General features: G+C 35.8%; 2 protein-coding genes across 10 annotated transcripts; both read left to right on the top strand.

Moving 5' to 3' along the window:
- Positions 1–2621: 2621 nt before the first annotated feature.
- LOC140794161 (probable E3 ubiquitin-protein ligase XBOS33) lies at positions 2622–7078 on the top strand. Its single transcript, XM_073146062.1, has 10 exons — positions 2622–3002; positions 3080–3139; positions 3233–3304; positions 3385–3590; positions 3684–3844; positions 3940–3998; positions 4112–4158; positions 4270–4413; positions 5333–5424; positions 6268–7078. Exons 1-10 carry the CDS (start codon positions 2826–2828, stop codon positions 6804–6806), a joined length of 1557 nt encoding a protein of 518 aa, XP_073002163.1. The 5' UTR covers positions 2622–2825; the 3' UTR covers positions 6807–7078.
- A 672-nt stretch (positions 7079–7750) lies between these two features.
- Positions 7751–26279, top strand: LOC140794317 (protein unc-13 homolog). 9 transcript variants are annotated; one of them, XM_073146309.1, is made up of 27 exons: positions 7751–8050; positions 8129–8193; positions 8890–9154; positions 9304–9367; positions 9461–9611; positions 10590–10757; positions 10840–10938; positions 11352–11558; positions 11666–11767; positions 12269–12499; positions 13350–13433; positions 14463–14549; positions 14627–14812; positions 14906–15061; positions 15733–15825; positions 16364–16435; positions 17209–17326; positions 18800–18921; positions 19999–20065; positions 22266–22433; positions 23105–23211; positions 23356–23433; positions 23512–23607; positions 24263–24358; positions 24437–24617; positions 25600–25726; positions 25802–26279. In XM_073146309.1, exons 1-27 carry the CDS (start codon positions 7882–7884, stop codon positions 25812–25814), a joined length of 3372 nt encoding a protein of 1123 aa, XP_073002410.1. In that variant the 5' UTR covers positions 7751–7881; the 3' UTR covers positions 25815–26279. The 9 variants fall into 9 exon arrangements, 8 of the variants coding, with proteins under 8 accessions (XP_073002410.1, XP_073002407.1, XP_073002409.1 ...); XM_073146306.1 differs by having other exon boundaries at positions 18749–18921; XM_073146308.1 differs by having other exon boundaries at positions 18749–18921; positions 25600–25759; positions 25874–26009.
- The last annotated feature ends 58 nt before the right edge of the window (positions 26280–26337 follow it).

The following is a 26337-nucleotide window of genomic DNA, read 5'->3' as shown; positions in this document are numbered from 1 at the left end:
GGTCAAGAATCTTGGATGCTGTTTTCCACAAGATAGATCATGTTAATTTCCTTCAAAGAACCAATGTTTGGTTGTGAAATAATCACAAGTAAACTTATTTTAGTATAGTATAGTAATCAAACGACTTAACTTAATATTAGTTAACTAATATATACTTCTATCTCTTTTCCTATTCCATCTAATATTTTATATTTACTAATAAATATATTATTATTTTACTTTTGAAAATATATTATTTTAAGTACCGGTCCAATCATTCTCTCTATTTTCTTTTCTCTTTTCTTTCCTCTTATTATCCATCAACTACAAAAGATATTTTAATTATTTGCGAAAATATTTTCTAAATTATTAAATCCCTATGCTAGTTTCTACTCAAACACTATAATAGCCTAAAGGCTCTAAACAAGTATAAAGTTTTTATGCAAGTTAAAAATATGAGTACAGCTAAATTAATTTTGAAGTTATTCCATTACAAAACTCCATCTAAGATTTTATGTACATGACTATCAGTCTGTTTTATTGAGTCAGGCCATGATATTTCAAATATGAACAAGTTCCGTTTATTAAACAAGTTAGAATTTTTAAATATAAACATGATTAATTTATTAAATAAATTATATAAGTTAATCGTGCTATAAATAATTTTCTTTTCAAATTATAAACTGATCATACTTCTTGACCAACAAAATTTATCTCAACTTGCTGCCCTACTAGATTACATAACTTGTCATGCACAAATTTTGTTAGAATAAAAGATTAAAAAAAATTACCATCCTACAGTAGCTAATTTTTAGATTAATTAGTAAGTTAACACATAATTAAAACAGATGAATTCCATCTGTTGTTTTAAATATAGAATGTTCGCTCAAATTCTTGACCTATCAACTAATGTCTTTATTACAAAAAGAAAGTATACCCAAAAGTTGTAATAAGACAGAAACCTTTGTTTCCGATAGGTGGAACCATTCGTTGCTCTTTGGAGAAGAAACAATCTTTGATTCCATCCTCTACTGCTCAATGCTCATGCTGTCATGTGTCTATTGTCCACTGTAACACGCAATGGGATCAGATACATCAGAAACACTTACTTGTAAACAATGTCACACTGAAAGAATCTATGGATCTGAGACGGGTCCATAGAATCTAAAGCCTAACTTATGTACCTTTACCATGTGACTTCACTGTCCAAAGCTGGGCCGAGGTATTACTACTCTTTTGGTTGCATTAATTTGCTACACAGATATGAAGGCAGGGGGTGAAAGAAAGGGTTCAGAAATCCTACAAAGATTTGGAGGTAAATGGAGTAGCTGGGAGGTAGAAATCATTGGCCATCAAGCCTACTAACCAAGTCAATTTTAATATTATAGTATCTACATATATGACGGTACTCTCTACCTAGCAAACTTGGATCCGAGATAATGTCGTCTTTCTTTGCTGCAGCACGTCTCTCTATTGTGGGACAAGGTTTGATGACAACCTATAGCGAATAAAAATGAGTCATATTAAGTCCCCACTGACTAAGGCGAACGCTGATGGATCCTTTGACCCACTGAGAGGGAGAAGAGGGCATGACTTTCCGGGATGCTAATAGATTGCCTTTATGTGAAGGGACCAGGCCTGCAGCAGCAGCAGGCATGGAGCAATTAATTTTGGAACTAAAAATGTTAAAGAACTTATAAATATCATCGCCGGTAGACTGTCATAGAGAAATATGATAGAATCATTGAGAATTGGTGATATCATATGTCTCAACTCCTTGGAGGACTTTGTTATTTTTCATCAATCCGGAAAATATAAGCAGTAAATCTGGCCGATCCCCATGTATATAATAGGGATTAATGTTTCTATAATTTTTTTTTGGCGAAGCATTGTATAGATAGAAGGATGAGTTATTCCTGCGGTATTATCTTGATTTGGCTCACTTGAAGGATATGAGCAAGAATAAGGGCTTTCTTATCGAGAATAAAAGGAGGCATAAAGCTGACACTTATCTGAGCAGCTTAAACCTTTGTCTGTACTCAACTCGGTTGACGAAACGACACTCCAAACATCACCCAACTGGGCCCCACCTTTCACAGGAAACAAGTCAACCAATCCACCAGACCCTTTGCCTACCGTGTGGGCCCAAAACCTCGGCCCACAAGAGACTATCTACTCGAGCATTTGATCGTGTTATTAGATCTTCTCACAAACTTTATTTATAATAGTCTAACGTGAGATGTAAAAAGGCCAATAGTTTTTATTTATTTATTTATTGTAAGTATAAGATGTTGACTTCATTGGCAATTTGTCACTGGAGTGAGACGATTTAATTTATATTTATATTATTCAGATTTAAATTTAATAATTTATATATTTATTCTATTATAATATGATAAATCTTTCTAATTTATTGAAATAAATATGAATTAAGGAAATAATTTTCTGATATTCTACCCGTTTTTTGTTTGGAATAAAATCAACAGTATATAATTTATGCAAAATACTGATGAATGTAGTATTTTTCATCGAGATTATAAGATGATAATTGATGTATTTAATTTAAATTATTTGGGTAAATAAGTTTGTGTGGGTGCTAGTTTGGTAAAAAAAAGTCCTTCTCACTTCTAATCGCACGAATCTTGGCGTCGACGTGGATCGAAGCACCAGGTTCAGAAACAGCACCACGGCACGGGCTCTCTCTCTCTCTCTCTCTCTCTCCCTTGAGAGCCCGAAGAGAACCCACCTTCTCTCTCTCATTCGCGGCGGAGGAGAGGAGAGGCATGCTTGGAGATCCGTAGTCGCGCTGATCGGATCTTCTGAACGGCTGTGTTTGAAGTTAGGCGATGGGGAACTCCTTGGGGTGCTCGGCCTCCGGCGAGAGGCTGGTGTCGGCGGCGAGGGACGGGGACGCGGTGGAGGCGCGGATGCTTCTCGAAGTGAACCCCGCTCTCGCACGCTACTCCACTTTTGGCGGCCTCAACTCCCCTCTGCACTTCGCGGCCGCCAAAGGCCACAACGAGGTCTCAGTACTTTCTTCTTTCTTTGATCTCTTTTGGATATGTTTGCCGATTCTTGATTGGTAATTTATGTTGCTCAGATTGTTACTCTCTTGCTGGAGAGTGGCGCTGAGGTGAATTCGAGGAACTACTGTGGTCAGGTAATCTTGATTTCCAAATTAGCCGTCAAAAGTTGCAATTTTGATGACTTAATGATGAGACTTCTTTATTTTTTTTTTTTGGGATCGGTGAAGACGGCATTGATGCATGCTTGCCGCTATGGGCACTGGGAGGTGGTGCAGACTCTTCTGCTGTTTAGATGTAATGTATGTGACTGTACATTGCCGTTCATTTGTTTGTTGTTTTGCTATGGAGAGGGAATTGATGGATTTGTTGATTTTTGAAGGTTACTAGAACGGATTACTTGAGCGGAAGGACTGCGTTGCATTTTGCTGCGGGAGGCGGCCATGTAAGGTGTGTTAGGCTGTTGCTTGCGGATTTTGTCCCGAGTTTTCCTCTGGGAGAGAGCTCTTCGTTGGGGGATGGTGGTGACAAAGAGGAGAGCAGAGGAAACAGTCCTAATTCCTCTTCGGGGCGGAAATTTAATCAGTCGTATGTTTGTTTCTCTGTTCTTTAACGGGTAGATATCTCATTGTTTCTAATTTTCAGATACTAATTATAAGTTGGGACATTTGTTTGCTGCAGTGCCTGCGCCAAGTTTATTAACAGGGCTGCTGATGGAGGCATTACAGCTCTCCACATGGCGGCTCTGAATGGTTACTTTGATTGCGTACAGTTGTTGCTTGATTTAGGTGCCAATATCTCGGTGGTGACTTTTCACTACGGCACTTCAGTGAATATTATAGGTTGTTACTATTCTTATTGTGGTTGAAATTTTTTGCTATCATGGTATCATCTATGTCATTTATCAAAACAATTTTAATTTTCATTTATTAAGCAGGAGCTAGAAGTACCCCTTTGCATTATGCAGCTTGTGGAGGGAATCTCAAATGTTGCCAGGTAAAACTTTTAGTATTACATTATATTATATCTCAGAATGAAGTTGGTCTGTACTCGTTCTATCAGTGGCACTAGTTACTCTTTAAATGATTGGAAGCCGTCTCTTTTTACAGATACTACTAGCTAGAGGTGCTAGCAGGTTGACATTGAATTGCAATGGGTAAACACTCCTTCTTAGTATATTAAAATTCACATCTTTGACTCTCCTTATTCTTTTCTTCGAAGTCATTTGATTATTGTTTTAATCTGTTAATTATGTCCCTTTCTTCAGGTGGCTTCCACACGATGTTGCTAGAATTTGGGGACGTCGTTGGCTGGAACAATTACTATCACCCAATTCTAACTCGGTCATTCCAACATTTCCTCCATCTAGCTATCTTTCGTTGCCCCTTATGAGCATACTTGATATAGCGAGGCAAGTTTTTAATCTTTCACTCTATTTCGGTATTTCCTGTCATCCCAAAGAACAGCTGAGTAATGGTAACCACATTTTACTGCATAACTATAATGGATTTCGAATAAGAAGGTGTACATGCAATTCGCTCAATAAGAGACATTTTTAATATATATTGTTCTCATTAAGTTCCATGTTGTGGAAATATCTGCAGATGAATCTTCAATCCAAATTCAGTTTAACACACAATATACTACACTAGATGGAAACCCTTAAAGTTGGTTCTTATGCATACTTGGTGGAACATTTAGTGCTAATAAACATAGTATAAATGCCAAAGCTCTCCATCAAAAAATTATTATTTGTCATGTTGGTTCATATCTACCTGCAATGTTATTACAATATTCTAGATCAAAGGTTCATTTGCTTGTCATATTTTTCTAGTTCACCAATTTAAGAACTGTCATTGTTCCTTTTCTCGTCAAGTTAGCAAGCTTTGATTTTGCTGCACAGTTGATCTTTTGTAGCCCACAAACTTTTGAGTAGATGTTACGATCCGACCACATGTGGTTCGTAACAGTAGATGATATCAGATTAGCATAATTAGTTTGTTCTTCTATGGAGTTCTGCCTAAACCCATCAGTATCACAATTCACAAATAGTATCAAATTTCTCATCTGTTTTTCTGTATGTAGGGTAGTAGTAGTTTGCAGAATATATATGAATCTAGAGTTTTAGTAATTCAATATTATAACATCGATACTGATATATTATTTTAAATTTTGTTGCACCAATACTAGCATTTAAAGTTGTCATTTTAAAATATGATGTTTCTTTTTACCAGAGCTATACTATTGTTTAGTCAAACTGATAATTAATCTAGTTGAAAGGAAATGGTTAACTAGAAAATTAATACTCGTATAGAAATGCTTGTGTGCAGAGAATGTGGGCTCCAATCATTGGCTGCATCTTCTGATGATAGCGATCTCTGTGCTGTTTGCCTTGAAAGAGCCTGTGCTGTAGCTGCTGAAGGTGAGATTCATTTTTTCTGAAGTAGAGCATCATCCCCTGCATACATAGGCGTACCTTCCCACACAAAAAAAAGGAAAAAAAGAGCAAAATAGGAAGAAAGAAGTATGAGAGAAAGTACCTAGAGCATCATCTCCCTTTTTTTTCTTCTTTTTTTTTGCTTCTTGCTAGAGCCTACTCAAAATGCTTGATCTGCATCATGACTCATAACACTTAATAATGCTGTTAGCTGATGAACAATATGCCAAATGCCCACTCTAATTTCTATAGAAATGTACGGATGCTTTGAACAACACAAAGTATTTTATGAAAACTTACTTTTTAGGCCATATTTTTTTACTGAAATCAAGGGAGATATACAGCAATTCCTGTGTCTCATGCTGCATTTTCCAGAGATATATTTTTCTAACTCAATTGATTGACCATTTCATTATTCATATTCCTCCTTGGGCTATAAGTAGTTTCACAGTTCTTTGCACACTTAGACATTAATGAAGAACTGCACTGAAAACCTATTGCTTGTAAAGCATGGTCCAACACAAAATGCAAAGTGTAAGAATAAATCATTACATAGAATTTGTTGGAAACTATGCTTAATAGCTAGGGTGAAACAAAGCCTTCCATTACAAATCTCTTCTATGTCTTTAGCCATCTTATTAAGTGCTGCATATGATTGCATTAGACATTTATTACATCTATAATAACTGTCATCCTTCATGTGAACTTCTAATATTTCACTTCTGGCAGTGTGCACTTCATAGTCTATAGCATTACTACTAATGCTGATCTTACGCAAACCAACGGGTAACTGTCTACCACCCTTATATGTCCTGTTTGTTTCTTCAGGCTGTGGGCATGAACTCTGTGTCAAATGTGCTCTCTATCTTTGCTCAACAAGCAACATCCAGTCTGAATTGGTTGGCCCTACCGGATCAATCCCTTGCCCTCTCTGTCGACATGGCATAATATCCTTCATTCAGCTACCTAGTACCCCAGCAAAAGGGCTCAGATCAAACCTGGCACTCAGCCTTTGCAACCCATGCATCCTAAATCCTCGTTCCGCGGACACACTTGCAACATGCTCTAGATCTGATATCCGTAAGAACCGTGTGGCAGCAGTTTCCTCAGAACTTGTCTGTCCACTCACTTGCAGTCCATTCCCTTCGGTTTCCATTCCGACCTGCACCTGTGACGACGGTCCATGTCCCTCTCTTGAAACCCAAGGAGAAACTCGTGTGCAATCCCCTCGAACCTCTCAGCATACTCTGATAGAGCTGGAGAAAATGGAAGAGCACGGGCCTGATACAACAAGCTGCTCAAGTATGTTCTGGAATAGGCGTAGCTGCCATAGGGAGCATCAGTGCAATTCAGAAATAAATGCTTGATTCTTTTGCCATGTGAATAGTCCAGTTATGGAAATTGGAGAGATGAGTACCTTTTTTTAAAGTGGTTTGCCTCAGAATACTCTCGAATCTTTTTTCGGCTGTATAAATGTTATCGCCTTTGTTGTTGCCCACTGCCTCCTAATCTGGGATACTGCGCACTTGTATTCAAGTAATTTAAAATATTAGCACTGTTGTTGTTCGTGTAGGCTTGTAGTTGCCTGTAAATTACTGAACCAGTTGAAATATTGAGTGCCTCTAAGGCTTGTGGATCACTTGGCTTCTTAAAGTACACTTACAGTGTTGTTATCTGGTGTTTCGTCTCTCACCGAGTTTTTTTTTTATGGCCTGACATGAAATGTGGTCTTTGATTTATCGTCAATGCATACAGAAGTCGCCCGCCCGCTTCTGGACAAATGGAGACCACTGTTCTCTTCCCCTTGCCAGTTGCCACCACCTATTCTCTTCAACAACAAGTAGTAACGAGTTGCTATTAAATTATTTAGATTTAACTAAGTAATCAAAACAAGTAAGTTGGCAATGGTGCATCAATCACAAATCCAAAGTCCACCCGCATAATCGGGATTCTCAGTGAAAAGCCGAAACTCACGGTTCAAACATTTGTTTTACGTTTCTAGCAGACTAGCACACCAAATTTTTAAATATAAGATTATTTGCGTTTTACCTTCTAGCATTGCCACGTCTGACTACTGCATAATATTTGGAAAAGTTGCTAAGCAACTATGGAATTGGTATAAATACCAAAGAAAACCTCTCATAAAGGGGATTGACAGAATATTTTGAGGGATTTATAGAAAAGACTCGCGGATGACACGTGGCACGCATCACACCTTCAGTCGATGGCGATGGCCGAAATTTATAACCAGCGAAAGCGACTCGCCTTGTAGCTTAAAAGGAACAGAAGAAGAATCAACATCCTTTGCGGCATTTGACCGCTATATCCACTTCCTTTAGAAGGGCGGCATCATATGTTCCGCCCGCACCTCCTCTTGCTCTCTTTCTCGTCGTCTCCTTACTCCCACGACTAGGGATTCTTCCGCTTCTCCCTTTAGAAGAGATGGAATACCCTCTCTTGCTCGAGGGGTACCGCCGCGATCGCCGTAAGCTCCTCGAGTTCCTTCTTTCGGCGGGCTTGGCTCGATCTCCATTGGGGAACTCGATCGATTTGGCAGGGGTCGATTTGGATACTATCAGCGCGGATTACGTTCTTGAGCTCATAGGATCAGGTGAGCGTCAGCTGAATCTTTTTTTTTTTTGTTTCTCGTGGTTTGGATTCTTGAAGCCGTTCTTTGTTTCCGACTCAGGTGGAGAGTTTGATCCTTCGGAGGCTACAAGGAGGTACTTTGATGGGTTGAAGTATCCGATCATGGTGAGAAGTCTTTCCTGATTATACATATTTGTTCCAATGGCATCCTACAACTCTGATCAGTCTTGATGGCTAGAAATGTGTAAAGCCATGGTGCGATTAGTGGACTGGGATTACTTTGCGTCTCGGCAAATTGATATTCAACTTACTGTGTATGGAAGATATTGCTGCTCTAGGTTTTGTCGAGGGGGAAAATACTCTGATGTGAGGACAGAACTGGAATCTTGATGCATTCCAATGCATAGGTTCCTCAGTAATGTTATATTCCCCTTTCTCTAAGATATTTTTGAGTTATTTAAAGTCTTAGATAGTAAAAGTATGATAACTAACAACGGTCCTTATCTTGACAAACGGTAATTTAAGAAGCCATTGTAACTATCAATAGTTACTATTCAGTATTGCTGGTAGAGTTTCTGGAGAGTGACTTGGATTTAATCTGTTAATTTTGAGTTTTATATCGGTTAATGGTATTACTATAAAGAAACAACATGTTGAGTCATTTCAGGAGTCATTGATCTTATAGCTTATCCTTTCTCTTTACATTGGCAAACATTTGATATGATACTTACGGGTTCAATGATCTATATTTCTCATTTAAGTTTGATGTGATGTTGTGTTGTTGCTGACATCTACTTACTTTTAATATCTTGGATTTTTTTTTTCATACATAAACTTCTTGATGAGTTTTGCATTTCGCAGAAAAACTCCTCATCAGGGAACTCATTTTTTTTCCTTTCAAAACCAACATATGGTTGTCCTCCTCAACGAGCTGCCCCTCATACTGGGGGTGAAATAGCTGCTAAGAGCACATCAAACTCAATTAGGAAAGAGGAGTACTTAGTTGATGAAGATATTGGCTTATCTGGAAATGATAGCAGCATTGGTGTAGCTACAATACCTGAATCTTCTCAATCAATAAAAGATGCAGATACAATTTCACTGGGTTTACCAGCATTGGTTACAGGTATGTAGGACTTAATGGAAGCTCATAAGTACTTGATAGTGAGTATTGCCTGACTGTTCCTGCTGCATTAATTTTTGGTGCATTTTCACGAGTAGCTATTTTGTTATGCTACCCTATTGAACTGATCAGTAGTTTTAGGACACTTGAAGGACTGTCTGATGATGATATGAGAGAAACTGCCTATGAGGTCCTTCTTGCTTCTCTAGTTTTGGGGTAATTCTCTCTTTCTCTTTGTGGACGCACACACACATGCATTACACATGTTCGTATAATGTATGTAGTGACACATATATTATGTCCATCCAGGGGAGAGGTTCATTTCCTTGAAGAGAAGAAGAAGGAAAAGAAGTCCAGATTTTTAAAGGGCCTAATGTCTAAAAGAGATGGATTAATCTCACAATCACAACAGGAAAATTGCTATTCTGACCTCCTCGATACCATTAGAGTTCAGATGGAGGCAAGATTTCCTCGCTCTCATATATGATTAAGGAATACTCTTATATAGATTTCCACTTTTATCAGATATTATTTTTGATAGTTGACTGTTCTGAGTATGAAAAGTTCTGCAAGCATTTATTAACAGTTTTACACATCATTCATTGAAAAGTTGCTGTTAAATTTTCAGTCATTATTCATAAGGCCCCCACAATCCTTTGAGGTTTACCAAAATTAAAAGTTTTCAGAACTTAGATCAAGTTCACCGACCCACCATATTTTGAGATTTAGACAAGTTAAAATTTATTCTTTTTTCTTGCTGAAAAACAGATCTGGTGAAGATCTTGAGTTTCTAAAGCATGCTAAAGATGCAAAGAAGTCCTCTGGCTTTTTATGGTTAAAATATTTATTTTTATATGGCTTTGACTCTTGTTCCTGTCTAAAAAGAATTATTATTTCTACTCGTAGTCCCCTAAATATTTTAATTATTATATTTGATACATAGCTACAAATTTGGCAATGGATTGTATGAATGATAAAGATGTTGGTCTTTTCTTGTTTCTCATTACTGAAAGATATTGCTTCATTAGTTTGTACTGACATGATTTTAAATTTCTAATCACAAATCAGAATTTAGTGGCCTTTATGAAAAGATCTAGTGATCATGACTCTTATTCTGCTCTTTATTGTATCCGATAATATAATTACATAATAATACATTGAGCAAATTTGATCTTCTTATTAGATTAACTTCAAATAGCCACCTCATAACCATCTCATAACCATTCAGATCTTGTAAATGATGTGATCATATTCCTGGAAGTTATTTTGACTGATCCAGTCATAATCACAAGGCTACTTTAGATACCTAGATAGGGGAAGTGAATTTCTCCTTTTTCATTGGATCTTTGCTATGTTTTCCATCTTGATTTCTCTCTATTTGGTGTTAAGATTCATTGTCCAAAATTTTCAGATAGTGTAAGTTTTCACTGATATTCAGATCTCAGAAACAATGCATGCATGCATTAAGCAAGGTTTTAGGCTGGTTGGATTAAGGATGACACTTGAACAAATTGATATCCCTTTCTTATTGCTGGAGCTCTTAAGTGCCATTTGCGAGACAGATTTTCCAAATGAAAGGTTGCACATACAGTGGCGGAGGAGACAGGTGAGTTACTTATAAATTGTCTTTCAATGATATTGTTTATCAAGTAAAGATACTATTTCATTTGGTCCTATCATTCTGTCAGGCAAATGTTCTAGAGGAACTGCTAATGGTTTCCGTTAATGATGATCTGAATATGCAAGGGACATTAAAGATGTTTCTCTCGAAGCTTAGAAGTATAAAGGCAAGATCTCTCATTATTCACCAGTCACAAAAATGAAATTTCATAGGATCTTATTAACTAGGTTAAACAAAGGATTGCATGTCATGGCATGGGGATTTGCTGACACACTACGTGGTCTTGTGCCGATGGCATGGTGTTGAGCCACACCCTCTCAACTTCTCTATGGAGAGCATAGAGAAGTAGATAACTCCACAAGCAGAAGGGGGCAAGAACAATGGGTACTGCTCGACACTTGCCTTGTGTCAGGCAGCATAAACTTGTGTTGTTATTTTGCATGTACATACTTTGATCATTTGATATATATATATATATATGTATATATATATATATATATATATATATGTTTAAATTCTCAAGTAGAGGACTCCCTTCTCTTTGCAGTTATATCTCATTTAACCATTCTATGATCTCAGGATCAGGGTTTAAATGTTTCTGGTGGATTTGCTGATATCCTGACAATTGTAAAACAATATGTTTCAAAATTGTTGAGAATGCCTGGGAAATTTGGGCTTCAAGGTGAAAGTTACTTTTGGACCGGCAGTTATCACTTTAATCTTAAGCTGTATGAGAAGTTGCTCTGTAGCATCTTTGATATTCTTGAAGATGGACAGATTATAGAGGTAACTGATCTTACCTTTTCTTTTGCAATGGCTTTGTATGTGTACCTGATATAGGCATACATAAAATTTATAATTGAATGTAATTTCTGTCTCTGGTTCATAATTAGGAAGCAGATGAAATACTGGGAGTTCTTAAATTGACCTGGCCCATTTTAGGTATTATCCAGAAGATTCATGACACATTATATGCTTGGGTGCTTTTCTACCAGGTATGTTTTCTGTCCTCTTGTTAGATTCTTTGATAGTAGAAAACTCATGGAGTATGCATAGTGTGTTTGGTTAAGTACTCAAGTATTTCATAACCTGACAACCCAAAATTGGAGCAATGATTACTATCGGCCTGGGTGGCGATTTAGGTCCTGAGAACTAACAGGAGAAAAGAATGATACTACATCTTGATTAGCAGAGTGTCTACATTTATAGAAATCTGAAATTTTATTGGAAAACCTGATCCACGCACGGCACAACCATGTTGACAGAAGAATGATAATGTACATTGAATATTTTATAGTTGCTTTACAGATTCTTACGTTTTATAGAGTTTTTCGATATTATAAACAGAGATAGACTCTCACTTTGTAGTGACACTTAATTTGGAGATCTCCGTCTGAATTGTGGTAGTACCGAATTCAATATTTTAAGTATCTCTTTGTTAACCTAATTGTGTTTGTTTGCCGTTTTCTAAGCAACAACTACTTTTCCTCCTCTAGTTCATTCAAACAGGGAAGATTCTGCTTTTGAGATACACAGTTCTTCAGATGCAGAAAATTTTGTCATCTAACTATGATGACGGAATTGGAGAAGCTTATATAGACCATCTTATCTGTTCAGTCGAATCCTATGGTAGTACAAAAATTCTAAATTTTGTGGATGCAGTCTTTTTCATAATCAAGTCATGGTGTCATAATCAATTGGAGGATTATCACCTGCATTTTAGTCAGGTTCTTTTCTTTACTTTCCAATGCATTTTCAAATCAATTTAATTTCATGTTTGATGCTTAGTCACATAAATTTTTGGCATGTATAAATATTTTGTGCTAGCCATCATACTTGTCTAAAATGGTTTTGTAGCCTTATAGCAATCCTCTACTCTGATTTTCTGAGGTAGCCTAGTTGTGGATGACTTGAGAATGTTATTTGGATTGGATTAAACATGCAGATACTTATGTTCTCTTCTAAAATATACTTCGAGAGTTTGAGGAGATGCCATATTCCTAGCATGGTCTTTGTTTCACCCTTTCTTTGTTTGTTACTTCTGTAATTTCAGTTCACATGCCTATCTCTTTAGGTAGTTCATTGCAACGATGGCCGTGCCGTAAGAAAAGGAGAGAAAAATGTACCACCTTAGCCGTCGCCGTCGTTGCTGACCTTTGCCGCTCCCGGTCGCTGTCACCGCTCGCCGACGGCGAAGTCCAGTGGTGACAGCGACAGCGAGCTCGACGACGAGGTCGTGGCGAAGCTATTAGGAGGGGTGCCGTGCGGCACCCCTCGTGCCACGTGCCGGTACGCTGCTGGCACGGCAAGTGCCGATCGGCACGCCCCGTGCCGGTCAGCACGGCCATCCTTGGTTCATTGTCCTATCTTTGGAGACTTTGTTTTTGCAATTTAATGAAAACAAACTGTACCCCTCTGTTTCGATGCGATCAAAATTTGTCATCCATTTAGCATTCTCATTGGTCCATCTTCATATGCACAAAACATTTCTAGACATCAAATAAACTATAAATATGTTTTTTTTAGTATTGTTACTGCAAATATAACCATGTGGACTACTGTGATCTCTGTGATTAGGACAAATCTATTGCTTTTGAGAGTGTGGCAACGTTGGCAGTTCTATGCGGGGTACGTTTCACTGATGAATGCAAAGAAATCAAGGTTAGACTTGACAAATCATATAATTAATTAATTATTACCTTTGAACATTTTGAAATGATCCATTCGTTCGTCCACAGTTTGCTACTATCCCAAAATTTTATCGATACTCAACCTTATTGGAGAACTGAATGGCAAGAATGTCAGTTGAAAATATACAAATGTATAGAAGCTAACCAAATAACATATTGATGTTTTAAAACGGTATCTAGTGCAATGTTCAGGTTTTCATTTTCCTATCTATTTCTATGGTTCCATACTTCCATAAAAATGCAATTAAAGGTTCTGAATAGTAAGGATAATGTCTAATATGATTTAAGGACCTTCTTTTAGGTACTTAATTTTTGATTAAATTACTTTAATATTCAAAAAAATTAGAACAAGTTATGCACTCAAACTGTTTGATATCCAAAATATATAAACCAGTTGGTACCTAAGATCACATTTTCTCGATGATCTTTACAAGACATTGACAATCAGAACAGATTACCAAACAGTAGAAGGAATCTAAACCTTTCTTTACAGGCAGAAAAATTGCAATTACCTGAAAGGTTCTTTATCTTATTGACATGGTGTTGGTATATGATGAGATGATTTTAGTGAATAAATGCTCATTAGGGATTTTAGGGAAGCGGATAATTCTGTAATAGTTGGGTAGTTGATTTCTTGTATATTACTGGTTCTTTTGCACTGAGGGTGCCAAATTCTAGTGTTCTCATGTAAGAAGCTTACTAATGTGTGTGCATTCATACTCCCAAGCAGAATAGTTAATGTCTTATCCTTTTTTTCTACTTTTTTCTTTTTTGACATGAGATTCCCAGAATGAAACTGTCTTTTATTAATAAGGAATTTTAATAAATTGTAGTAAAAAAATTAAATTTCTATCCAAAGATAAATTTGTATCGCAACTAGTGTGTTTTGCGTCTTTTGAAAGTTCTAATAACCATCTCTGATTATTCTTTTGTGAACCAAATTCATCACCTTTTCTAAAAACTTCAAAGTTAAATCTGGTGAATACTGATTTAATTGCAGTACATTGGACATATGGCCGGTACTCTGCCTGAATCTATGTTGGTGCACATATTTGTTGAAAAGTCCATTCAAGCTGCATATAGGCAGGCAAGTTATGCTATTTGCTGTGAAGTGATAGACTCAAGAGATGTACATTTACTGAATACATTTCTATTGTATAATAGGCCGTAAGCTTATCAGATAGCCAATCTCACGTGCAACTAAAGCATCCCCTGGCTATCCTTGCTAATGAATTGAAGCTGATTGCTGAGAAAGAGCACACTTTATTCAATCCTGTCTTACGCAGACTATATCCAGATTCTGGAAGGCTTGCTTTTATACTCATGCATCTGTTATATGGGGAACGACTGGTGATCTTATTTACTTTGAGTTGTTTATTCACCTGGTTTATACTTTGCACTTCGCGATAGGGTGGGTATAATATTTAGTTGAATGATCTCCAGAAACCATTCTTGGAAGAGTTCTCACAATTGTCAGAGAATGTCAAGGAAGTCCTCACAGCTTCAAATAGTTTAGAGCTTTGCCTGGTTGATAAACTTTATGCTCTCTATGGAAACAACATGGAATCTTTCATGATCAATTATTTACATCCATACCAGGTAATATGATCTTCAAACTAAGCCATTTTATTATATGCAAAAACAAACTTCTGCATGATTTTATTTGTCAAGCTCATATACATTGTATTGCTTTTCCTAATATATAGCAAAAAATTAGAAACTGCCTGATCATAATTTCTTCATATCTTGTTGCCAAATGACTTGATTTGTTTTACTTATTTTGTACATTGCCCTGCAAAAAAATAATTTACTTTGGTAGAACTTAGATCTGCACTTCACTTATTCACATTCATTCTCCTTTAAAACTTATATGGCTCAAAAGAATCTGGTCTAGGCACACTTAATAATCAGCTAGAAGTTTGATTTCTTTTTCTTTTCCCCCTATCACTGATAATTCTCTTTGACCTTATTCTTTTCCCTTTATCACTGAAAGTTCAACTATTGCTCTGCATATCTTCATAAGTGTATTAGTTCCAAAACATAATGGAAAAATGCCTATTTGGTCAAAAAGTGTGTTTTAAATACATAATATTACGCTGCCCTAGTGGGCACCAAAGAGAGAGAAAACTGGACAGAATATTTTTTTCTAGGATGCAAATCGATGTTATTCTGACAATCTTAAAATTATGTTGTGAAACTTGGTGTTTCTCTTATGGTAGAAGTTGGTTTTTAGATTAATATTGATCAGCATGATCATTCTCTCCATACAGATAAAGAAGTTTTCTGGGCCATTAATTCTTCAGTGGATACATGCTCAACATGTAAGCATCTTGCAATGGACAGAACGTGCAATAGAGATAGAGGTAGATTTTCCTGCTCAATGTAGAAAGGTGTTATTGTGTGTAAACTGTGTGCAGGTGAATGATATGTGAAGGAATTCTTGCCATGCACATTTTTTTATGTACGTGTTTGGATGATCTGACAGATATAGGGATGCATACAGCTCCATCAATTGTATTTTACAATTCTTGTGCATTTTATTTTGTTGTAGACTATGCATATATTGTCATGCATGATATAATACAATGTTACATTCTTCTATGTTTCCCTTTTGCTAACATTGACATGATATATGATAAGTTACCATAGCATTAAGTACAAAATACTTTCTATTTATGGAAGTCCACTCCAAATGCTGACAAAAAAAGGCATGTGTTTCAACTTCTTGTAATATTTTAAAGATATTGAGAACCTCAGATATAGGAGCACGCAAAATATGGATATGCTACAGGTGTTTCTTGTGATTATATGTTCTGGCACATTTTAATACGAATACAAGTTTATTCCTTGATTCTCATTCCAATGAAGTAGATTGTGAGGTCAATCATTTTCCTTCCACAGGATTGGGAGCCATTATCATCCCAACAAAGACAAGCAAAATCTGTGGTTGAGGTCTTTCGAATTGTGGAGGAGGTTTGTGTCTATTCAAAATATGTAATTTATCTTGAATGGTTTCCATGTAGTTCCATTCATGCTAGAAATACACCCAAGAGAACATCTTAGTTGAATGCTGAAGGTTGTTTCTAAGGCTTTTCTACTCTTGTTCTCAGTTAACCATATATATAATATTTGTCTACTCAAAATTGCTGTTCGTGTCATGAATGATCATTCAAACAAAAAATTTCCAACAATGTACCATAAAAGGAAAAAAGAAAAAGACTTCTTCATTACCTCTTTTTTGGGTGAAAAATGATATGCTATCATTAGTTTAAAGAATCAGTTATTTAGTGTCTCTTTTCTTTTTGTAGTGGTAATTAGGGAGATTCCGCATCCATAACTTTCCTTTCCTTTTCCATTCTAGTAATTAAGTTTTGACGGTTAAGGTTGACTTAATAACCTCAGAAATGTTTAAACTGAACATAAACTAGTTTTATGCTTTTTCCTTTTAATTTTTATGTTAAACTAAGAGTCAGATGGACCTTACAGAACGGAACTAGATCATAGCATGTGTAGGATGCTTCTAATTCTTATTTTTGGAATAGGATAAGAAAGGCATCCTTACCTATAATGCTTACAGTTATTCAATTAATCAGCACCCAATCTCTTTAACCTAACTATTCATGGTCAGCAAAAATTATGTGACTGCACTTAGATTCATCATTAATCAATGGAAGCTGGTAATTATATTTCATTTTTTTTCTTACTTTCTGTTCCTGAAAAGTTCATTCAGTGTATGCCATATGCAGACTGTTGATCAATTCTTCAGCTCCAATCTTCCTATGGATACCATCCATTTGCGATCTTTACTCATTGGAATTTCCCAGAGTCTTGAAGTTTATGTGCTGCACATAGTCAATCAACAAGGTATGGTCTATGATATGATATATCTATATGTGTATGAGCTTAAACATTTGAAGGCTTCTAGTGCAATCTAAAACCATTAGTTTATTTCTGAAATATAGACTAGGAACATTATTGTCTTTGGGCTAGTTTTATTTTCTGGATATCTTATTTTCTATATGCCCAACATTTTGCCCTTAAAGCAACGATAGCCGTGCCAACACGGCAGCGTATCGGCACGTGGTAGGAGGGGTGCTGCACGGCACCCCTCCTAGCAGCGCTTCATTGAAGACTCTTCGTTGGCGGCGAGCGGCGACGACGACGACAAAGCGCTACTAGTCTCCCTCCTCTTTTTCTCTCTCTCTTCCGACACTTGCCGTGCCACGCCTACCACCAGTTGGCACGGCCCTCCATGCCTTAAAGCACGGTCAATCCTATACTTCATCCATAGATACCATTCCATTATGCAACAGAGATATACATATTTTTTCGATGTCTACAGCTAGAAGAGTACAAAGCACATGATCTTCTTACTGCTAGAACCTTGTTTTAGTTTATGAGCAATATTCTCTGTGAACTTGCCTGCCTTCTTAAACTGCTTAGTTCATTAAATGCAATGGAAACATATCCTCATATGGCACCTCACTTACTCTTGAGCATCAAGAAACTTTGGTACCTTATTGCCCAAAAAGTTGAATTAGGCCTAAGTTTTGACTTAGTGTCAGCTGATTGCACTCGGTTCTTCTCCAATAGCTGACCAAGACCATCATCTCCTTGTGTCGTAATTACATACCCAAATAGTTGGGCCTAACAACTTCTTGTTGTTATGTATTGTTCCAAGGATCTCATTAGTAAACCAGTAGTAATTGTGTTTTATTTCTAAATTATAAGTGTAGAATAGGAAAAGAGAACAAATTGTCCAGTGACTTGGTTTATTAAATTGTACAAATTTGCATAATGTCGTGTTCATCAGAAAACATAATGTGCCGAATGGAAGTAAAATTTCTTGATATTTTCGTATAGTAGCTGAAATAACCTGTTTCCTGTTTGATAAATATTTGCTGGGAATTGTTAGCTGAACTGTTCAACATCACATTGTAAACAAGGCATGGAAGTTAACATCTGATTAACATGTAACTGTAAGTTCATATGTGCTTTTGTATAAATCGGTATAAATCAGGTTCAAATATAGTATCAAATTTGAAATATTACTGTTTAAGCAATCGGATGAGAAGACAGGTAAAGAAATATTATTTTCACGCTTCAAATGATATTGTTTTTATGATTTCAAACTTGACCTTTTAGTGATCAGGGATTTAGTTGCAAGACAATGAGCAGTACAAAACAATATGGTTTAACCTTATTGATAAGCTATTATCATATGTTAGATGAAGTAAATAATGTGTAGAATCTTCTTAGTTGAATCTTTGTCCTATTGAAGTGCAGTTCCTAAGACTACATTATTCCCAAGCTCTCCAGCTTTGACACGTTATGCAGAGTCGGTGAATCCCTTCACAAGGAAAAAGATTTATCAGCCTACAACTCCGGAAGAGAAAATAAGCATTCAGTTGAATAATTTGACAGTACGAAAACTGTGTGTGAAATTGAACACTCTCTACGTGAGTTTCATTCTCCAATATTCTATAAAATATGAGCATCATTGGGTAGATAGTTGCATTCCTTTTTTAGCTTTCCATTGAATGAGATTAAATTGAACACTCCCTTTGCTGGGTAGATAGTTGATTTCTTGCGAGCTTTCTGATGAATGAGATAGTTGCTTTCTATGTAGGGATGTAACTGGGCCAAGTTTGATCAAGCCGAGCTCCGTTCGAGCTTGCTTTAAATTAATTTCAAGCCCAAACTAAAGCATCGAGCATAAATTGTTATTTTCAATTTGAGCCTATTTTGAGTCACTTGATAAGCAAATTCAAGCTTAAATCCAGCTTGAATTAAATCTTAGGTGGTCTACACTTTATTAAGATCAAATCAAACATATAACCAGATTGAATCTTATTTACTATGCTATATATAATTGAGCCGACTTGTGCTCAAGCTCGGCTTGAAATTAAATTTGAGTCTGATCCAATTAATCAAGCTTGACTATGAGTTGACCTTGATCGATCCTTATCCAGCCAAGCTCAAGAAGGCTTGATTGTTTTGACAGCTTATTTCCATGTGAGTTGAATTCTCTTTTGAGCTTTCCAATGAATGAAATTGAACACACTCAACAATATAACGACATGGTCCATGCTGATTGGCATACCTTGTGCTTAAGCATGAGGTGTGCCGACAATGCAATATATGTGGACGCATATGTGGGTACACATGCATCCAATATTTAGGAGTTATACTTAGATTGATAATATATGCAGTACAAGTTGGAAGTGAAAGAACTAAGATCTTGAAGTGGAATATAGGATATAGACCCTTCTCTTTATACAAGGGCTTGTTGTCTATGCATAGGAGAGTTTTAGTTAAGAAAATTAAAATATTAAGGCCCCCAATAATTCATATGCAAGTCTGCAAGACAGCATGGAGACCATAAACACATATATGATATGAATCTTGTGAAGTTTCTGTTTTTAAATACAGTAAGACTGGGAAATGCTCGAGTGAAGCTTTTATTATCTAGTTTTGGACATTATGTTGCAAAATTATCCATGTTCATCTAGTTTTATGCCTTCTATTTATTGTAGTATGTCCGTGACCAGCTGGATAACATTGAAGATGCTATAAAGCAGTCTTGGGCGCTTTCTCTATCAGGTATTTTAATCTGGCAAGCTATTTTCAGGCTTTATTGAATTATTCTATTTGTACATCTCTCATCGCAACATTATACATTTATTCCTTGTGAATATGTTAGAGCGAATAGGTTATAATGTGAGGCAGTACTTAAGCCCTGTTTTGGGTTTAGGGAAGGTCCCTAAACTGGCTCAGTAACCAAACATTAAAATAATTTTATTTTTCTTAATCAAATTCAGTCCTCAATAAATAATTAAATAATAATATATAAATTCTAATATTCTTTTAATTTAATTTTAATTTTACTCTTGACATGATTTAGATCTATCAATTTAATGTCTTGTCAATCTCATCTTTTCTCTCTTTTCTCCTCTCTCTCTTTCAAAATACTCAAATATTTATATGGTAAATATTATGTTTTCATATAATGAAAACCCTAAAAATAAAATAAAAATTACAGGAAAATAGTGTAAATAATTTGAGCAGATAAAATATAATTATTTTTAAAATATTTTTACAAATAATATCGTTTAATGTAGGTTTAATAATAAATTAGATAAAATAAAAGTAACTTGTCAGTTATTAAAAAGGGTGTGAAACATTGTTTTGCGAGCTTAAAAATAAATTTGCGGGATTAAGGTTAACCAAGTTGGCTGATTTGCAGGCTTAGAAGGCAGCAAAGATTAGTTCGCTGGCTTACAAAACAAGCTAGCAAACGTTGTTTTGCGGGCTTAAAAATAAATCTGCGGGGTTAATGTTAATTAAATTGGCTAATTTGTAAGCTTAGAAGGCAGCAAAGGCTAGTTCGCTGGTTTGCAAAAAAAGTTTGCGGGCTTAAAAATAAATTTGCAGACGTACGGAGAAAAATTGTTATTTAAATTAACTGTATACAGTACACATCCAACAATTCTATAATAAATATCATGTGAGGTTTATTTTAAGAAAAATTAATTATTACGTGATGAGTCACTATTCTGAAATTTGCAGGCTTATATGTTTATATATTTGCGGGCTTAGTCAGATTATTTGCTGGCTTAGAATATGAAGTCTGCAAATAAGAAGAATAAGTCCATATACTGGGACTTGTCAAATCATCTCTTATCTCATCATCACTGTTCTCTCTCTTCTCTCCTCTCTCTTCCCTCAGCAAAGAATGCGCTTATATAAGACGCAAGGCAACAAATATATCTCTCATATTCATTTAAGTCAACAAATTGCTATTATAGACACAATATAAGCCTACAAATAATTTAAAAATTACACTTAAGCCCGCAAATAACTATTATAGACACCACATATTATTCATAAATTATAATAATGACTACCATCATTACATGAGAAGGGTAATTTTGTCCATTAAATTTACATCTCATCCATTTCCTCCAAAACAACACTTTTTCATTTTTCACATCACATCACAAATAATAAATACTCTTAAACTAGTTCAGAACCAAACACCAAATTACCTTAAACTAATTTAAGGTACCCAAATCTCGACTAAAAAATAAGACTAACTAATCGAGTTTGAGGCGTAACCTCAAACCAAATGGGGCCTAAAATCCTAATCATGTCTTTTCACTTTTAAAAACCTGTGTCACCAGGAAATCCGCTGTAACTCCAAAAATTGAGTAAATTAGGGTTCATTAGAAAATCCACTTTAATTCCAAAAAGCAACCTTGATTTCATTACAAACTCTAGTAATTTGATCAGGTAGTCACAGTTTGAAAGAATCAAAGATTTCTCTACCAATCTAAATTTCACTTTTTTATTTGATTGGGGTAAAATTCACAAGTTCACAACAATATTAACATTAAATAATGTTTACATACCCTCTCTTACAACAATCACACTAATGATATTTAAGCACTTCTTGTGATTGGAATAGCAGGAGATCCTTTTTTCTAGCTTTTTCTGTGATAGATCTGTATTCAAGTGAAAATTATAATTTATTATTAGTTATCAGAAGATATAATTATACTGCTGAACTCCGTGGCACAGTTTTCAGTTGATTATTATATTTAAGTATTACATATTGATGACAGTTCTATGCACCTCTTACTATTGTGTTTATTATTTTACTTTGTAAGTAAACTGTCTAATGTTAATAATTTTTAATAGCTGTTGCTTGCCTGGCATCATACTTTCTTCCAGAATCTTAACATACTATAATTTGTTCATTTAATCATTTACAAAAAAAATATCATTCTTGTTCTTCACACAGGTTTTACATTGTTAGACTGCATGTCTCATACAACAAATGGACAAAATGTTGCAGCTGTTTATAAAAGTTTGTCGGCACAGAGTGAGTCGGTTGATGAATTGTTTACTGTATTTGATGATGTTAGAAGAAGTGCGATCCTTGCAAGCGAGAAAATCTTTGACTTCATTGGTGAGTTAACAATTCATTCTGTCTGTACTGGCTCACTCTTTACCTTAAGTACTTAATGATGCACCTGCCAAACAGTTTGATTGATATATAGTATTGTGAGTACTTCCAAATGCAATTATAAGGAGGAGAGGGAGAGGAAGAGAAAACTCTAGTCAATATGACAATCATGCAAAATGAGCCTCTCATGTCTCCATACATATTACAAATTTAGGTTTTCTATTTATGTCAATGTTATCCAGCAGAAAAAACTCTAAACTGATTGTGTAATTGATTGATTTTATGGACAGCTATTTTGTACACTACACTATTTTCCTTGTCCATCCGCTCAGTGTACCACAAAGTCAAGTCAATATGACAACCAGAGTCACTTCACTCTCTGTATGTGCAAGTGCTGGTTGATAGTGTTAATCCAGGAAATATTTTACCAAATTATCAGATTACAGGAGGAAACTCTTGCAAAAACGAAAGGAAAAAAGAAGAAAGCATTGCCTTCTTTCCCATATCTTGCATCTATAGTTTTTTTTTTTTTTAAATGTTCAGAAACATCAGGAAGGTAACAAATATTACTTGGTTTCAACTCTGCGGCTGAGGGACTACACCACTTATGGGGGTCGCTGTAATGACTTCCATAATATTTGAGGTTCTTTAATTGTTTAATAATGGTACGGCAGGGCCAAGAGTCATATTTTGGGATGTGCGTGAATCCTTCCTTTTCTCATTATACCGAGGCAGTGTTGAAAGTGCTCGTTTGGAGATGTTTCTCCCAGTTATTGATCAAGTAAGTCAATAAAATATTTTAATTATAAAATATGTGTGCTCTCTTTTCTGTTAATTTATACATTTTACATTAATATCTCTCAAATCCGGAAAGTCATTAACATGCACAATTTCTGTAGTTCCCTTACAAACTTGATGTTTTTAGGTTCTTGACTGCATATGCGATCTAATTATTGATACATTAAGGGACAAAGTTGTTCTAAGCATTTGTCAAGCGGCCATGGTAATCCTTTCTCCTTAAGACAAGAATAATTCAATTGTAATAGTTTCTGGACCTTACAGTACGAAACTGGTATGGTAGGATGGATATATTTGGGTACTGTTGGATGGAGGCCCGTGCCGTGTGTTTTCTGAGAGGGATGTAACACTGATGCAAGAAGACCTGGCTGTGTTAAAGGTAAGGAATCATGTGAATATACATTTTTTATACTAATGTGTCATTTTCTTGATTAAAATAAATCTATATTTCATGAATATTGTGATAAGTAATTGGATTATGCTATTATTCATTTATACTTTCTTCAATCACCAAAGCTATATTTTCTTTGGTTTTTATTGATATACAACAATCTTGTTCATCATATTTTTTGGCTATCTAAGAAGTTTTCGTGTTCTTATGCAAGAATCAAGAGCAGAAATAGAAATTATGGCCCTAAAGATGTGAGAATGAGAAGGCTAGGATTAAAGACGACGATATAGAAATGACCGGCTAATCTATCTTTAGTGGTCTATCCCTGTCGTCCCATCTTTCTCCCACAACGTTTGCTTGTAGCCTTGTATGGCCAATCAAAAGAACCTAGCTTTGAAAGGGCCATATGAAGTAGCTCTAGATGTTCCAAATTATTGTGTGCTTAATTGCTTACATTCTTGTGTTTTTCACCTTTTCAAACCTTTCTTGTGATCACCTAAAATTCTTTAATGTTCCCTTGACTTTCTTTACAATAAATTGCTAGTATTAATTCAGACAATTATGACTTGGCAGGTAAGATGGTTCTTGTTTACTCATTATTCAATATTGCTATTTCGACTCTAAATGATAATTTCTTTCCTAGGATCTCTTTATAGCAAATGGTCAAGGCCTTCCATGTGATACAGTTGAGAAGGAAGCAAGATTGGCTCAACAGATTTTAAACTTGTACACTCTGAAGGTCTGTCTATTTAATGGAGAAAAAACCTTGTAGAAAAAAATTCTTGAGTTAATTTAGAAGATTATTATCAAATTACAGGCTGACACCATCATTGAAATGCTGATGAGCGCAAGTGAGAATGTCTCTTGTCACCCTGAACCTAAAACATGCACAAGATGTGCAACTGATGCTGAAACTTTACTTCGAGTTTTATGCCATAAGAAAGACAAAAGTGCCTCTAATTTTCTGAAATTGCAATATCAACTCCCAAAATCTTCAGGTGAATTCATATATCTTTATTTAAGTAGCATTTTTGTTTCTTGACTTCTTATAATTGATTGAATACCAGTATTTAATATATGTTGTGTTTTCTTATGTATGATTTGTCTAAGACTATTAGATATAAAGCAGATTTTTTGCGGCAAAAAGAAAATACAGAATACTGATGAAGGCAATCATCTCGTAACACATTGTTTAGATCACGGGTTGTCGCACTGCAGTATGGCTGTCCAGTGATGCGTTGGCATGCCAGGTGTTGTGGCATGTGCTGTGACAACGACACAGTTGGAATTGCAGCAACCCTTTTTTCCTTTATCTTACCCTGTTCCACCCTTCTCTCGCTCGCTCTCTCTCCATATGGCCCAATCAAGAGAAGAATAGTTTAGCCTATTGGACTAGTCTGCAAGAATAGTTCAGCCTATTGGACTAGTCTGCAGGAATAGTTTAGCCTAATGTACTAGTCTACCCGTTCTTCTTGAACTTTCACATCCTAGATGCACCAATCATGTTGTAAGGCCTTGGAAACCTTAATGATTTTGCTTCCACAAGCTCTGATGACAAGAAAGATGCTTTTGAAGATGTTCTTTTAACCAGTTTCTTTGTCAAATAATTCCTTGGAAATAATTTCATTGAGTCTTACTATTTCCCACATGTTTGACTTACTTTTAACCTATTTCTTCCCTTTTTGGTCAAACAATTCCTTGATATAATTTCATCTTACAGTATTACTATTGCACACAATTATGACCTACTTTTTTCCCTTTCCCTTGGGGCAATGGATGCAGCTCTTATTGTATTTGGATGTATTTGAGCTTTCTATCTTCCACCTCAGAGACTGTAGTTTCTTTTTTTCTACATTATGTCACTGGCTTTCTGGGGGTTATAGTCATGTCATATTTCTGTAATTCCTTATGTGTTTCTTTTTTTTTCAAATTAATCTGCATAATGGAGTATTTCATCCTCCTGTCTTGTATTCTGTTCAGATTATGGTGACCTCGATGTAAAGGAGCCAACGTCACCAGTTCTATCAGATATACTGAAAAGAAGTACCTCTTTTACGTGGACACAGATGGGCCAGCGAAGCTTTAGGATGATGAGGAATAAATTTCAGTAAGCCACATTTGAAATGAGACATGTAGTTAGGTGAGCAATTTCTGAAACGGTGGCTTTCTCTTGTTGGAGCAGAGCTCTAGAATGATGAAGAAGAAAAAACTCAGGTTGCCATATTCCGATAAGATATTTACTCTAAATGAGCAGTTGCTGCACGAGTTGCTTCCTCTTGTTTGAGCGAGCTTTAGGATGATGAATGAAGAAATTACATGAAGCAACATTTGCAGTGAGCCATGCACCCTAGTGAGCAGTTCACCGCAGCAGCAGCTTTCTCAGTTAGGATGATGAACAAGAAATTCCTGAAGGCTTTACATTTTCAATTTTACCTTAGTAAGCAGTTGCTGCAATTATGCCATTCTCTTGTTGGAGCGAGAAGCTTTAAGGGTGATGAAGAACTACAGGAAGCCACGTTTGAAGGAGGCATGCAACTCTGTGCAGTTGCTGCAATAACGTCATTCTCTTGTTGCAGATATTTGTCCTAGTTTGTGAAAGTAATTAATATGTGATATCACGCCAGAACGGCTGGTAATTAATATATCTCTTTTTTCCATAAGCAGTTTAAGGAAGTTTTTCTTTCTTTCTTTATGATATCATTATTGCTCCTGCCACAA

This window comes from Typha latifolia, chromosome 8 (assembly GCF_019914945.1).
Source record: "Typha latifolia isolate L0001 chromosome 8, TyphaL0001v2, whole genome shotgun sequence".
NCBI lineage: Eukaryota > Viridiplantae > Streptophyta > Magnoliopsida > Poales > Typhaceae > Typha > Typha latifolia.
Note: the sequence above shows the minus strand (reverse complement) of the source record. Positions and strands in the feature narration are given on the sequence as shown.